The sequence below is a fragment of the Centruroides vittatus genome, unplaced genomic scaffold (assembly GCF_030686945.1).
Source record: "Centruroides vittatus isolate TY-2023 unplaced genomic scaffold, ASM3068694v2 contig_371, whole genome shotgun sequence".
NCBI lineage: Eukaryota > Metazoa > Arthropoda > Arachnida > Scorpiones > Buthidae > Centruroides > Centruroides vittatus.
In genome coordinates, this window is record NW_027122194.1 from 3,009,498 (window position 1) to 3,023,611 (window position 14,114).

The 14,114-nt window shown below is 26.4% G+C and overlaps 1 protein-coding gene across 1 annotated transcript in view; it reads right to left on the reverse strand.

Moving 5' to 3' along the window:
* The window catches only part of LOC136975505 (homeobox protein MSH-D-like), a 30,698-nt gene extending 23,988 nt beyond the window's left edge, over positions 1-6,710 (reverse strand). Inside the window, exon 1 of the mRNA XM_067270567.1 lies at positions 6,242-6,710. Within this exon, the coding sequence (XP_067126668.1) occupies positions 6,242-6,530 (289 nt within the window). The 5' untranslated portion in view covers positions 6,531-6,710. The remainder of the gene's footprint in view (positions 1-6,241) is intronic.
* Positions 6,711-14,114: the final 7,404 nt, after the last annotated feature.

Genomic DNA, 14,114 nt, shown 5'->3' on the forward strand with positions numbered 1-14,114 from the left:
CATAGAAGAGACTATCAATTCTGACGAACATCTCAATTTCAAAACAAGAAAATATAGGCCTACATCGGAAAACGAAAGGAAGAACAAGAATATCTAGACCTATTTGAATGATAATTTCGATCTATTGCGTGTGGAATACATAGGAAGAAATCGTAGTTAATCGGAAGACAATCTTCTTCCACTTTGTCTTCAGATAAAGATATCATCGGCAATTAAAAACAACAGATTCTTAAATAGGCTACTGTTGATAACCTGCTCACTTCGCCAGAATCTTCACTTCCTGTGACTTGCGTGATATCCTGGGGCTGGCAGGTGGATATCGTTCTAGGCAAAGCGCATGCGTTGTTCTCATGTTATTGCAGGACTTAAAAGAATTCTTTTCTAGTAAATTATATTAAGCAAATGCCATTATTAGAATGCAAACTCTTAATTATTTTTAAATTAAATTGACTACTTCTGTACCCTATATCTGTACTTTCTGAAAGTTAGGCGTGTGTCTGAAATCAGGGTCTTCAACTTCACTTAAGAAATAAGGTATTTAAACAAAAGCTTTCTTAGTGCTTGAAATTATGCATTTCATATTTTGTATTTTATCTTAAAATTACTTTTAAAAAAGACAGTCTGCAGTTCTTCATAAAGGACCAAAGAATTTTACGAAGGACTGCCAATTACGACTCTATTTTAAAGTAATTTTAAGAAACAATAATCTGTGAAGATGCTTCATAAAAGTGCTTCTGGATTATATATAGGTCTATTTTAATTTTGTATTCATTACCGGAGTTATAAAAATTGGAAGATTTCACTACTATCCATCCCTTGATATAACGTTACTTAACCTAATTCTAATCGGTTCATAAGTTGTACTAATATTTTTGGGTCTTATTATTAATAGAAATAAAATTTAGAAATTAAGAAATAGCTCTTAAAACTTCAAAAAACTAATAAATGGCATCTATTTAGCGTATCAAATAGTTTGAAAATTATATTTGTCCAGTTAACAATTTTGAAAATTGCGTGCCAATGTCTTTAAAAGCTCTCCATTGAGTAAGCTAATTATTTCCTTGCCACAAAGTAACCAACTCGAAATGCTATTGGTTGAATACTACTTGCTTTTTTAAAATGTAAATATCTCCCTGCAGGCACTAATTCTTCTTTAGCGAGAGCTCGACAGAGGGGAGAAAAACCCTTCTCTAACATTTAAAGTTGTATATTTTGGACTATTTTAAGCGAATAAAACTTACCTCAAACTTTACTTTTTAAAATTTGAGCTTCAAAGTTATAAATTAATTTATTTAATAATTTAATAAAGAGAAGATTAGGAATAAAAATTTGGATATGAAGTAATTTTTACAATTAAAAAGTTTACTATGCAACATCGATTATAATACTTAAGAGCTAAACAATTGTTTAAAATAACTTTAAACTTCGCGTTTAGACATGCGAACAGACTACATAATGTACTTATTATATAGGTTAAAGGTCTATTTTTAATATGTAATTAGTAAACTGCCAAATTAACCTACTTACATTTAATAGGCGAATTAAGTTAAATTATTATTTTTAAGACATAATTACGTCACTGAATTTGGCACCTTTGAAGCTTCAGTTCATGTTTTTATCGTTATCACGTTTCGCCATTTTTTTCTCAAAAATTTATTCTTTTTTTAGTTTTGCAAACATTAATTAATTGTTATAATTTTGTTAAGTTTAATTATTAATTATAATTAATTATAATTAATAATTAGAAGCCTGAAGAATGGTCACATAGAATACTTGAGAGTAGATATGGGCACCTAACTTTAATTTACTTTGCAAGAAATAAAATAAAATTCTGTTTAAAATAATAAATTTTAATTTAAAAATTAAATTAAAAATTAAAATGTTTCTGCATCCTTGTTAATATTTACTTATCTTTTACATAAATTAATGAATAAAAATATTTAAAATTAATCTAAAATATCAATAGAATGGCAGAAAAAAATAGTTGTATTAATTTCTTCGACTTATTTATGTAATAAATGCAACAATAACAACTTGATCGGCATCTTGAATGTTTTTTTTTTTGTTTATTTAAACAATTTGTCAAAATCGTTAAATAATTAATAATATATAAGGTTAAATACACAAGAAATTGTGTCCTCGATTAAATCAGGTGTAAAATCAAACAAATTAAGTCAAATCGAACGTGTCGATTATTAATTGCTAAAATATGCATTTTATCTATTTTTTATAATAAAAAATAATAATAAATATCAATAATAATGCAACAGGATGCTAGATTTAAACTATATTAAGATTTCAAATTAGACTACTTCATGCTTTCGCTACTAATTCTTGCGCTCTTCCTTATAGTTAAGCTTTAATTTTATACTCGGCTTAAGCTTTTTTTTACACTTTTCTTATAATTAATCCATAATTCTATACTTTCAGTAGGTTTTAGTTTGTATTTTTTTGCTCTCTTTCTTATAATTAATCTTTAATCCTACGCTTCAGTAGGTTTTAGTATCGGTAACTCAAAAGGGTAGTGATCGAAGATATCGCAATGCATAGATTATTATGCTGAGCTGTGCAATACAAAGATTTTAATATGCCTAAATAAGTAATGGCCTATTCATTTTCTTTATTATATTTGGAATATGTAGTTTATTAATTAATATTAGTGTGTAGACTTAGAAGACTTTCTGTTTTCGTTTATGCAAGCTTCCAATACATAAAAATATGTTTAAAAATAAATGACAAGAAATTACATGCTTAAAATTATTAAAATTGAGATTTATTAGGTATATATTTTATTATAAATTTATTCTGGTTTTGTAAGCTTATGTAAAATGTGGATTGAAAGGCTGCTTAGGCCTATTCTGCATAAGTTATGTGCTAATTTACTTCTAGCTTATATGTGAAAAAATATATTGTACAGTATATATAGCCTATATATACTTTTTGCCTTTACAATGTAGAAAATGCCTATGTCTATGCTATACAAATCGAAAAACTCTTTAACACGATTCATTTGTATTAAAATTTTATAATTTTGGAAGTAATTTATATCTTAAAAACAATATATCAAAATTTTAATATTTAATATTTTATGTTATTTATTGACTATTCTAGTATAAATGTTTACTTTATTAGCTAGGCCAAAAGATTATTTAGTAAAATTAAGCAATAGAAAATAAATCAAAATTTTATCTGAAATAATATTTCAAAGTAATTTCTATAAAATAAATCATTATATATAAAAGTTTAAGATAATTTAATAAATATTAAATTCTTGAATAATTTATCGACATAAATCTTTCATAAAAACTTGTAATTACATCTAATAAAGTCTGACGCTTTTAACATTATATTAATAAAATATATATACTTTTTAGTGGTAGCTTAATACAGAATTGTAGAAAAATTATTTAAAAATATAATAACGAAAATAAAAGAAAGTGAATTTCATTTCTAAATTTAAATCAAAAGATAAGGTCTTTACTAAATTTATTTATTGAGTGTTAGAGATTAATAAGCTTAGAACAAATATTAAATTAAAGCTCTCTCTAACTGTGTGGTTATGTATAAGTAAAAGTTCTTAACTTGTGAACGATACATTTAAACAAAAGCAACACATTTTCTAAAGTTTAAAGATTACTTTGAATCTGATAACTTGTAGATGAAAACTATCACAAGTTTTTAAAGCATTTATAGTGCATAATACAAGTACTTAGGCTTATTAGACTTAGTAATCTTCGATAAACTCGTATATGAATCCTATGTAAATGTATAAGTTTTATAACTTCAAATGCTAAACAATCAACGTTAGATACAAAAACAAAAGCCTAGAAATATAAATCTAATTTTATTTAAAGATAATACTTTATTTCTAATAGAATATTTAACACATTCCGAATAAAAACGATTAAAGTATTTCGAAGCAAAGTCAGTAGATCGTTAATGACTTTGCTAATCGTGTTTAAATAAAGAAAGAATGGAGTCAACGAGGCAAATAACCTTTAAGGGCATTTTCTTCTTAATTCATAATCAGCGTGAAATTTTCTTATTCTTTTGTAGTTTGCTATTGTTATAAGATACAAGTCCTTTATCTCAGTAACACGAATCGCATTTTTATTCATTCACTATACATAGGCCTAGACTGTATAACGCAGTTCTCACATCACATTAGTGTTTAAGGTAACTCTTATTATAAATAAATTTTAATAAAATAATAAATGATAAATTCAATTTAATGTAATAGTTATATTTAAAAAAGAAAACAGAAGTTATTCAATTAACGAGGCCTTTCTTCTAGGACTCCAAACATTAACTTGTGTATTAAAAGATATAATTTTAAAGTATTTAATCTTAATAAATTATTAATATTTCATTATAAATGCTGCTTTATAAATATCTTTGAATTAAAAATTGCTCTTTAATTAAGCATAGCTCCGGTTCTATCATACTCAAAGTGTTAAAATAATTCATCGAAAGTGTATATTCCCAAATAAAAGTTAATATAGTCCCGTATTATATAATTTTATTATGTACTGTATATATAACAATAATATATAGATTTACTAAAAATTTATATAATTTTCGATTCTTAGGAACTATACTTCAATTTTTCATAAGAAAAATAAAATTTTTACCGTGTTAAAAATTTTTACATTCAAAATATGAAAGCATTACAGTTTGATGACTAAGTTCAATTTAAACTTATTTATTAATCTTAAACAAATAAAAAATATTATTATTATAATTTCAACATGTTTAAAAGATTAATTCCTAAATTATGCTTCCTACATATGTCGAATTGTGTAAATAATTCAATAAAATGTAGAACTTGAAACAAATTGTTGTAATTAGAGGAAAGTGAATAAAGAAGAGATAAGATCAGATTAAGATTAGATCAACTCATTGTGATCTGCTATCTCTTTCAATAAATTGATATATAAATTCGAAATGTTTAATTAAAATCTTAAAAACATTTTAATATATTCAAAATTCTCTAATTAAATTAAGTTTATGTTCACATATCTAACGCAAATTTATATGTAAATTCATTAGATTATGAAAAACAGAAGAACTACTTCGTGTGTAAATGCCTAAATAATTTATATATCCTGTTTCACAAATTATTTTAATTTAATTGCATTTTTACTTATATTCTAGACTTTTTAATATTTAATTCTGTTTAAATTTAGTGTTAAATTAAATTAGAATTTTTAAATTCTCTGTTGATATTTTAGCATCTTCAAAGCTCTATTCCAGTAGCCTACTGTCTGTTAATACAATTTAACTTCTGTTTAGAGCTAGTTTTGCTTGAAATTATTGAGAAATTCAAAATGTTTACTTTGTATTTATGTTTTAACCATATACACATGTTAAAATTTAATATAAAAAATATAGAAAAAGATAAATTGTCTTAGAGAAAAGTTTAATAAATAAGCTTCTTTAATTGATTTTAGAAAAGAAACAATTGCTTCTGGTTTTTGTTTAATACAAATTAAAATTTAAAAATTCAAATAACCAGATTTATCTTTGTTTATCAAGGATAAATTATCAATATTGTGAGATTCACTTGAGCGTAAGATGATAACGTTACTTAAACATGTTTTTCAATATAATATTTTTTAAAAAATATATTAAAATGAAGTTAAAATTTAAAACAAAATATAACCGATAGCAGCTGCCAACTTTATTATTTTTTCTTTTTGTTTGTAATTTCATGTTTGAACAGCTGACATTACCCTTTTCATATAGTTTACCCACGCAAACTATACAGTAAAGATATATAGAAACTCGTGACGATAACAACTTAGCAGTATATAGGCCTATCTATTTACAATATTTATAATTAAATAAAACCAGTAAATTTATTATACAAATAATTAATATTCAAAATTATATATTTATTGGAGCGTGAAAGAAATTAGAGAGTTTTTGAAGGAAATTATTTAATTATTAGTAACAAAATTTCAAGGTGATGTGTACACTTAATTTTCATTAGTTTTTAAGAAAATTAAATTAAATTAAAACTTCTTTTTTCCATTTTTTCCATTAAGGAAACATAAAATAGTTCTAAAAAAGCTCTTGTTTTTCGTCGAAATAACAGAAAGTGATCAAGTTTCTTCTATTAATTAACCCAAAAGGGCAAAGAAAAATTAAAATTTACTTAGATTATATCTTAAATAATTAATTTACTAAGCTTATATTTTTATAAGTATTCTAATTAAATAATAAAAATATTAAATCTTACCGTTTGGTGACTGAAGTCTCGTTTGAGAAAGGTTACTAGATGTTTCGCCTACTGCACCACCAAAGTACCCATTAGAGGTCGACAGTTCACCCGCTCCACCCGAACTTCTGGGTACACAGTCACTTTTCTCTAATATACTGTCCATCATAAACGCTTTACCCTTATAATCGGGACTTTTATTCTTCCACGTGTTCGATAATAACGAATCCATGTAAAATTTGGCTGATGATCTAAGAGGATCTTCGGGAGAAGCACAAACAGCATCATTGGTGGTACCGTCAGGCTCCATTTTTTTTTTTAGAAATCTGCAATCATCCTACAAAATCAAAATTTAAGTCCGTCGAACTTTTGCTTTACGGGAGTTAGATGAACGGCGAATAATTAAAACATCGCTAGACCTGTTTGATAGCCTGCCACAAACTGAATTGCTTTAGCGACAACGAATCGCCGTTAAGGGGAGTGACAATCCGCTATTGGTTAGTTAAATTATGACGTCAGGCAAGTTACATCGAATTTTATTTTTACGTATATCGTTCCAGGTTTTACGATAAAACTTTCTAAAGGCGGCGACCGTTAATAAATTCGTTTGAGAATTTCGATTTTAAACGGGAATTAAAATAAATGGGAAAGACAGTTAAATAAAACTTTTTGCTCGAGCGGGGTACCTGTTTTTGTATGTTTTTGTACCTCACGTTCCCCCGTGACAGGCAATCAATTAGTGATTCTTACAAGCTAGTTACCAGGATGGTTTCTGCTATCAAGATTTGTCACTCGCAGACCGGTGGCGCCACTGTTCCAGGCGGCACGATGTCGCCACCGAAGTAGTGATTTGCTAGGGAACCGAGCAATGACATTGACCCTGTGTTGTCTTTCGATTAGCAGCCGAAACTTATTTGTACGTACAGAAAGTGGATGCTGCACATGGCTACTACAATTCGCCAAAGAACCAGATTAGAAATTATAAAATCACTTGTCGTTAGATGACATTTTAAACTTTTTTTTAAAAAAAAAGATATTTGTTAATGGGCATTGATCTATATTTATGAAGTTCAGAGGTTAAAGTGAAAGTACTTGATTTTTTAGACTGTATCATAGCCTGAACAAATCGTAAATTTGCGTGAGAAGTAAATGGTGGTGTTGATTGCGTGACTGTATATCGCTGACTTATAAATAATAACTAAATGCTTTGAAATATCTTTAAAATTATTTCAAAAACGACATAATTTAATGCCGTTTTTGTAAATAATTTTATAAATAGTTTATATAATTTTAATGTATAATGGAAAATATAATATAAGCCCTGTATTTTTTAAGTAAATTTTAAAAATCAAATTTAAATTCAATTGTAGGATTGATTTTAGTCTCATTTTATAATTACAAGTTATAATTTTTTAAAATGTCAACATGAATTGGGTTCGTAAGCGTCTAAACTCATTATATGTGCTCTACAATCGATGGTCAGATCCATAACAATAAATACGGATCAGGATTTTAATCCCTATTCGCAAAAATTAAGACTATTCGGATTCGAACCCGGATTCCTCACAGCTCTAGGTTGATGTCTTACTACGAGACCATCCTGCCGATAAGACAATTAATTAATTCTTAATTTATTTATAAAAGAGAGAATTCATAAAAGTAAAAACTGTTCCAAAAATTGGAAATGATAAACAGTTACTGAAATAATGGAGCTTACCCCAAAGAGAAAGGTGTAGTCGCAATTTTTGTACTCCGATTAGACATTTTATACTTATGTATAATTCTAGATCCATTATTATTTTTAAAATCTCTTGTATTTTATATTAATATTCTTATTTTAAAATTTTGATAAGAAGTCTTCAAACGATTAAAAAAAAATGTAGACCTATTTACTTAATTTCTTGATCTATTTATTCAGTATATAGGGTATATATTACAGTAAGTAATTATCTGTATTGATATGTCATAAACCATACACTATTATTTACAACTGAGCAGAAATATTTTTAAAATAATAAAATATTTTTCCACATTTAAGTGCTAATATTGTTCGAATATAACCTATGGTTTTTTTGCATTGAATTACGCTAATCATCAGTATATTCTAATAAATCTTTGATTAATGTATATGAATTTTACATAGAATCCTGCATCAATCTATGTTGCCATCGAAACGATAATCTAAGAATAGAAAAGTTATGTCCCCTAATAAAAATTAAGTAATAACTTTATATGAGTAAAATTAAATAAAATATAAAATTTAAACATTTAGAAAAAGAATAATTAACAAATTTTGAATCTAAACCGCGAAATATTTGCGTAAAACCACGACATTACATATCAAATTCGAACAAGGATCCCTCAAAAAATTGACCGTGTGATTCTCACATTGAGTTTATGTTTCGTTAATTAAAGATTTCAAAATTAAAAATTTAAGTTTTATATAATTTTTATATAGGCTAAATAACGACATTATAGTCAATTATTATTAAATTCATTTTACCATAGTTTATATTTAGAAGATTTTAAATAAAATAAGTCTACGTAAATTAATAAAATTATTATTATCTCTGCGTATAAGCATAAATATTAAGATTTACTTGCAAAACTTTCGTTATTATTTTTTCTTTAAAAATTTTTGAGATTTGTCTATAAATATTTTAATTTTGTCTTAGATCTCATTGAGTCACAAAATTATACTTTAGGTTTAAGTAATGTAGACGTATTGGTTATAACAGTGATAAGATTTTGATCTTAATAGATCTAATATTTAAAGTTATTACGAGTAATACAACATCGAATTCTGTAATAATTACTGCAGAAGGTTTATTTAATTTACGCACCAGTTTCAAGTGATAAAATTTGGCATAAAATCCGAGAAAAAAACATTCAAAAGTTTAGATATTTTCTAAACTTTAGAACGACGAACAAAGCAGAAGCTGAAAAGAGGATGCTACCGAAGAAGTTAGAGAAACATCGAGTTGGACAATGATAAAATTTGGATCTTATTTCACGTCCCATCAAATCAAGTTTGTCAAATAAGAAAATGGCCGCCGAAGCGACGACAACGGGCGGTGTCAAGAAAGGGAGGATAATACAAGTCAGAGGAGGGACGAAGGAAAAAAAATATTATCACCACCGTTTAGGCAGTTCGGTCGTTAAGAAGTGATTTCAATCTACTCTCTTAGCCCGAGGTGACATTTAACAGAACGATTACAGAAAATGAAACGAGAGTAATTTCTTTTTCTTTTTTCCTGGCGGCGTTTAACTCAGCGAGACAATAAATCTTTGGTTAAAACTGTGACCCCCGAGCAAACTGGCTTCTGTGTACCTGATGCCCAACCTGTACAGTAGCACTTAATGAAGTTGGTCCAAAAATCCTGATAGACTAACGAGATATTCTTATGAGGATTATCGATTGTTTTTAAATGAGGTAATTGTGCAAAATTAAAGGTTGCATTCTTTTTTATTTCTCAGAATATCTGACATCGTTCTATTCTGGTGCATAATCCCAAATTAATTGGATAATCACGAAGAAAAATTAGATAAAATTGAAATTGTTATGTTTGAATACGCCTAGTTTACAGATTATATATCACATTCGTAGAATTTATCTAACTTTTAACGAAGGAAAGAGTAAAATGCACCTGATTTTGACGACAGTTTAAATTCTAATTTGGCACTTTTCTAAAACTTCTTTTTCAAGAAAATTGCCTAATTTTCTTGAAAACTCGGCCCTACCTGTTTTTTCCATCTGCGATCTAAAAATGATACAGCTTTTGTAAATATTAGAAGCCCTTACAATAGCCTAAATTAATCTTAATATATTAATTTCTGAGTTTACGAATCAATTTAAATAAATTTTTAAATATTCATTCTAAAAGTGTGCTTTGGTAAATAAATTTAATGACTAAAGTTCGTTCAAACTTCTTCGTTCTTCTTATTGTTATTGTTCTAAGGGCAATAGCAAAGACACTAATAAAGTAGAAAATATATAATTCACAAAACCTATGGAACAATATTCACATTTATCCTATGCGAGGTTTAAGAACGTTTGTAGAAAATTGTTATGTGGTCATGTATGATTGTTAAGCGTTTTTATCTATTGTTATATATGATTACTTATTATTTTTAATATAACAGGTACACAATATTTTAAAATATTTTTTTAAAGTTGTCTGCAAATGTTAGCTGAATTAAAATTGAATTTCGTTTGATGTTTATCGTTAACAGAATTTAATAACAGGAAAGAATTTAACGTGTTGAATACACAGAACAATTCAAGGAGATGTTAACTGAGTATTTGTTGTACTCTATGTAAATTTAATGAATAAATTAAATATATTGACGTATATTATTATACAGTAAATGAGTGGATGAATTGTTCATAAAAAAAAGTGATAGACCGAGTAAAAAAAGCCCACTATATAATTTTCATTCCATTCGAAAAGAAAAGAAGAAGACTATGAAGAGGGAAATGATCGCTTCTAATAGGAAACAAACCCATATGTTTCATATTTATGATAAAAACATAATTGCTATTGAAAAGTCATTGTCTTCGTACAGTGTTTTAATTTTTTTTAGTTTATTACATACATTTTTATGAATCATTGATTCGGATTATTATTACAGTAATATTTTAAAAACATTCTATATTTTTCACCCTAAAATCTTTTGTAAAAGATCATAGGTTTTGAAAATAATTCTTCTAAAAATTGCAAAATTTTAATTCATGTTTTTGGTTCTTCGATATGAACTTTAATTAAATCTAATGAGGAATTAATTGTATCTTTTTTAAAATTTATAATGCATGGCTATTATTGGAAAATTATAAACCGGCTGAACTTTATAATTAACTTAATTTGTTATCTGTAATCGTTGATTATTTAAAATTAACGATCTACTAAGTGATCCTTTTTTTAATTTTTCGATCGAATATAAGTTAATTTTTTATTCTTGATATAATATTTTTTATAAATGAATTAAGAAATTAATTTTTTTTCCATCGGATCAATACTTACGGAGTACAGTACATCCACAAAGCTTTCAAAGAAGTGTAGCAAAATAATATCCTCTTTATTTCTCATCAATTTAATGATTAAAAATCTATAAATATTTGAATAATTATTTCTAATTACATAGATTTTTACTTATTTACTTTCAAATTTATGGTAGAAGTGAAGCTTATAATTTTATTATATTGATTTTTGTTCCTTTCCTCAACTCATTCCATTCCTATACAGAGTCGATGTTAGTCTCATTTCTATGAGGGAGGCTTCAAATATAAGATTTTATATCACAAATAAAATAAACAAGCTTAAATCTAATCAAAATTTTATTATTATTTTATACAATTAACAATTAAGGAAACAATGGTTTAAACACAGTTTAAACAATTACAATGCTTAAATAATAGCAACAAAATAAGACACTTTAATTTCTCATAAGATTTTAATTATAATTAATTAATAATAATATCAAAATCAACAAAAAACAAATTCTATATTGTATCATTCTTAATTTATTCTTTCTCCTCCAACTTTTTTTTTTCATTCCCACCCTCTCACTGGTTATTAAATTGTATTATTATATTATTTTAATATTAAATAGTATTATAAATTATTAATGAATTAAGTAAAAAACTAAATTATTAAAAATATAAAGTTATAATTTTCATAAAATTGATAATGTATTCAAATTAGGGTCGTAAAACCCCTCGAGATTTTCATACGAAGAGGAAAAAGGAAATTTTTCTGATTATTAAACTGTAATTTCTTTTATGATTTTTAATATAGAATAAAGATAAAGCTTTTAAAAAAAATAAACAAAACTTTATTTAAGAAAAAAAGGTTATGTAATAGGGTTCATTATCCTATTTAAATTAATTATGCAGCACCTGAAGGGATTACCCGATTAATATTCAAACAGTTAGCCTACCGCATCAACTTTTTGAGATTCTTATTTATAAAAATTAATAAAAACTAAAATTGCTGCTGTGTTATTAAGATAATTAGTAGTTAATTTAATTTGAAAAAGTGCGGTATTAGAAGCCAATTAAAATTAAATTATTTCTTAGATACGCAACATTAACAATGTAACTTCGATTTAGATGTTATTAAATTTTAAAAAAAAGAAGAAAAATATTTATAATATTTTAATAGAAATGGCTAAGATATGCAGAAAATAAAAGGGCAAACAGAAAGAAATAATATATAGGCCTATGTGTTAATAAAAATTAGGAAGTATAATTACAGGTTTATGTATATACAACGTATATACTAAAAGGCGCCATATATATATCCAATATACTAATGTATGATTCAATATAATTATACTAACATATAAAATATATAATATAAACATATTAATTTAACTTATGTCTTTATAATATAATATAGTCTATATATATACACTCTGTACGTTGTAAAAGTGAACTACATTTTCAACTTGTAGAATATATCCTTTTTTTGTAAATAAGGAAACAAGCTTTACCAAAATTTTAGTTATAAGAGAGAGATAAATGATGCACAAAAATAATAACCACATCTGTGTAAAGGAGGGAATGCGCGCTAATAAATACAATGCACTTGAAGAAACTAAAAGAAGAAAAAATCAAAGTAGCTGATAGATGGGTTAAAATATTTAATCAGATGCACGAAAATAATCTTGAATTTCAAGATTTTAATAATTTGATCAAATTAGTTCTTTGTTTTTTGAGAACTACGGCTTATGTTGAAAGAATATTTTCATTCATGAATTCCTCTCGCTCAAATGAAAAGTCTAAATTAAATATTGAAGGCACGAAATCAATGCTAATTATAAAGCAAAATTCGACAATACTATAAGGGGGGCCCACTAGTAACCGAGTGGATAAAACCACGAAACACTGATAGTTTGGTCGTAGGTTCGCGCTTCGCCTAACGGTGCCAGGTGGAGTTTTCTGGCTTTACTTCATGTTTATTGCCCTAAATAATGATCAGTTTCCCATAGAAAGTCCTCCCGGGAGGTATTTCCTCTCGAAAGATCGTCGTGTCGCGTTGCCGTATACAAACAATGTTTTAAGTTTTATGATAAAATAGCGAGTGACCAGAACTTAAATTCATCTGAAAAATATGCTTGGTTTGACTATAGGAAACCTTCTATTAAACTCCTAATCGGTCTAACTATTAAATTTGATATCATACGGTTATAAAAAATATTAGATTTTCGATAACAAATTCTTTTAGAGAAATTAATGTATTTTTTTTACGACACCAAATTTATATAACTAATAATGTACTAAGAAATTGTTAATAATGCCCATCTATTTAGACAAAATTTTAATAAGAAGGCGCCTATATTCATCACCTGCGGCTTTCCCGTCTCGTTCTGGTGTCAAGAAATTGCGGACAGCCTATCTTACAATACATGATAAGAATATAAAATTATATAAACAGTCGTGTTTAAATTAATTTTAAATATACTGGAATTCACTTATTTTAATCACTTTGAGGCATAGTTTTACAGATAACAATATCCGAATGTTAAACGGAGGAAATAAGATTACAGTTATTAGTAATTCTTTAAAATTAACTCTGACATTAAAATTATATTTATAAACAACTGAAAAATACATTAATTGAAGAATTATTATGAATTAAATAGCGATTTACCAATGCTGTTTGCCTGTTGCTTTTTGCAGTATCATCTTTAACAACAGTTAGTACTGTACGTAGAATAATCAGAGCTGTAGTAAGAGGAATTGGGGATTTTTTTCTCCGGACTCGGAGAAAACTTAGTGATATCGATCCCCAAAAAATTAATGTTATTTTTAATCTTCTTTTTATTAATAAACATTGTACATATTTCATTTGTTCAAAAAACAAAAGGCTAAAGGAGATCGCTCTACCTCCAG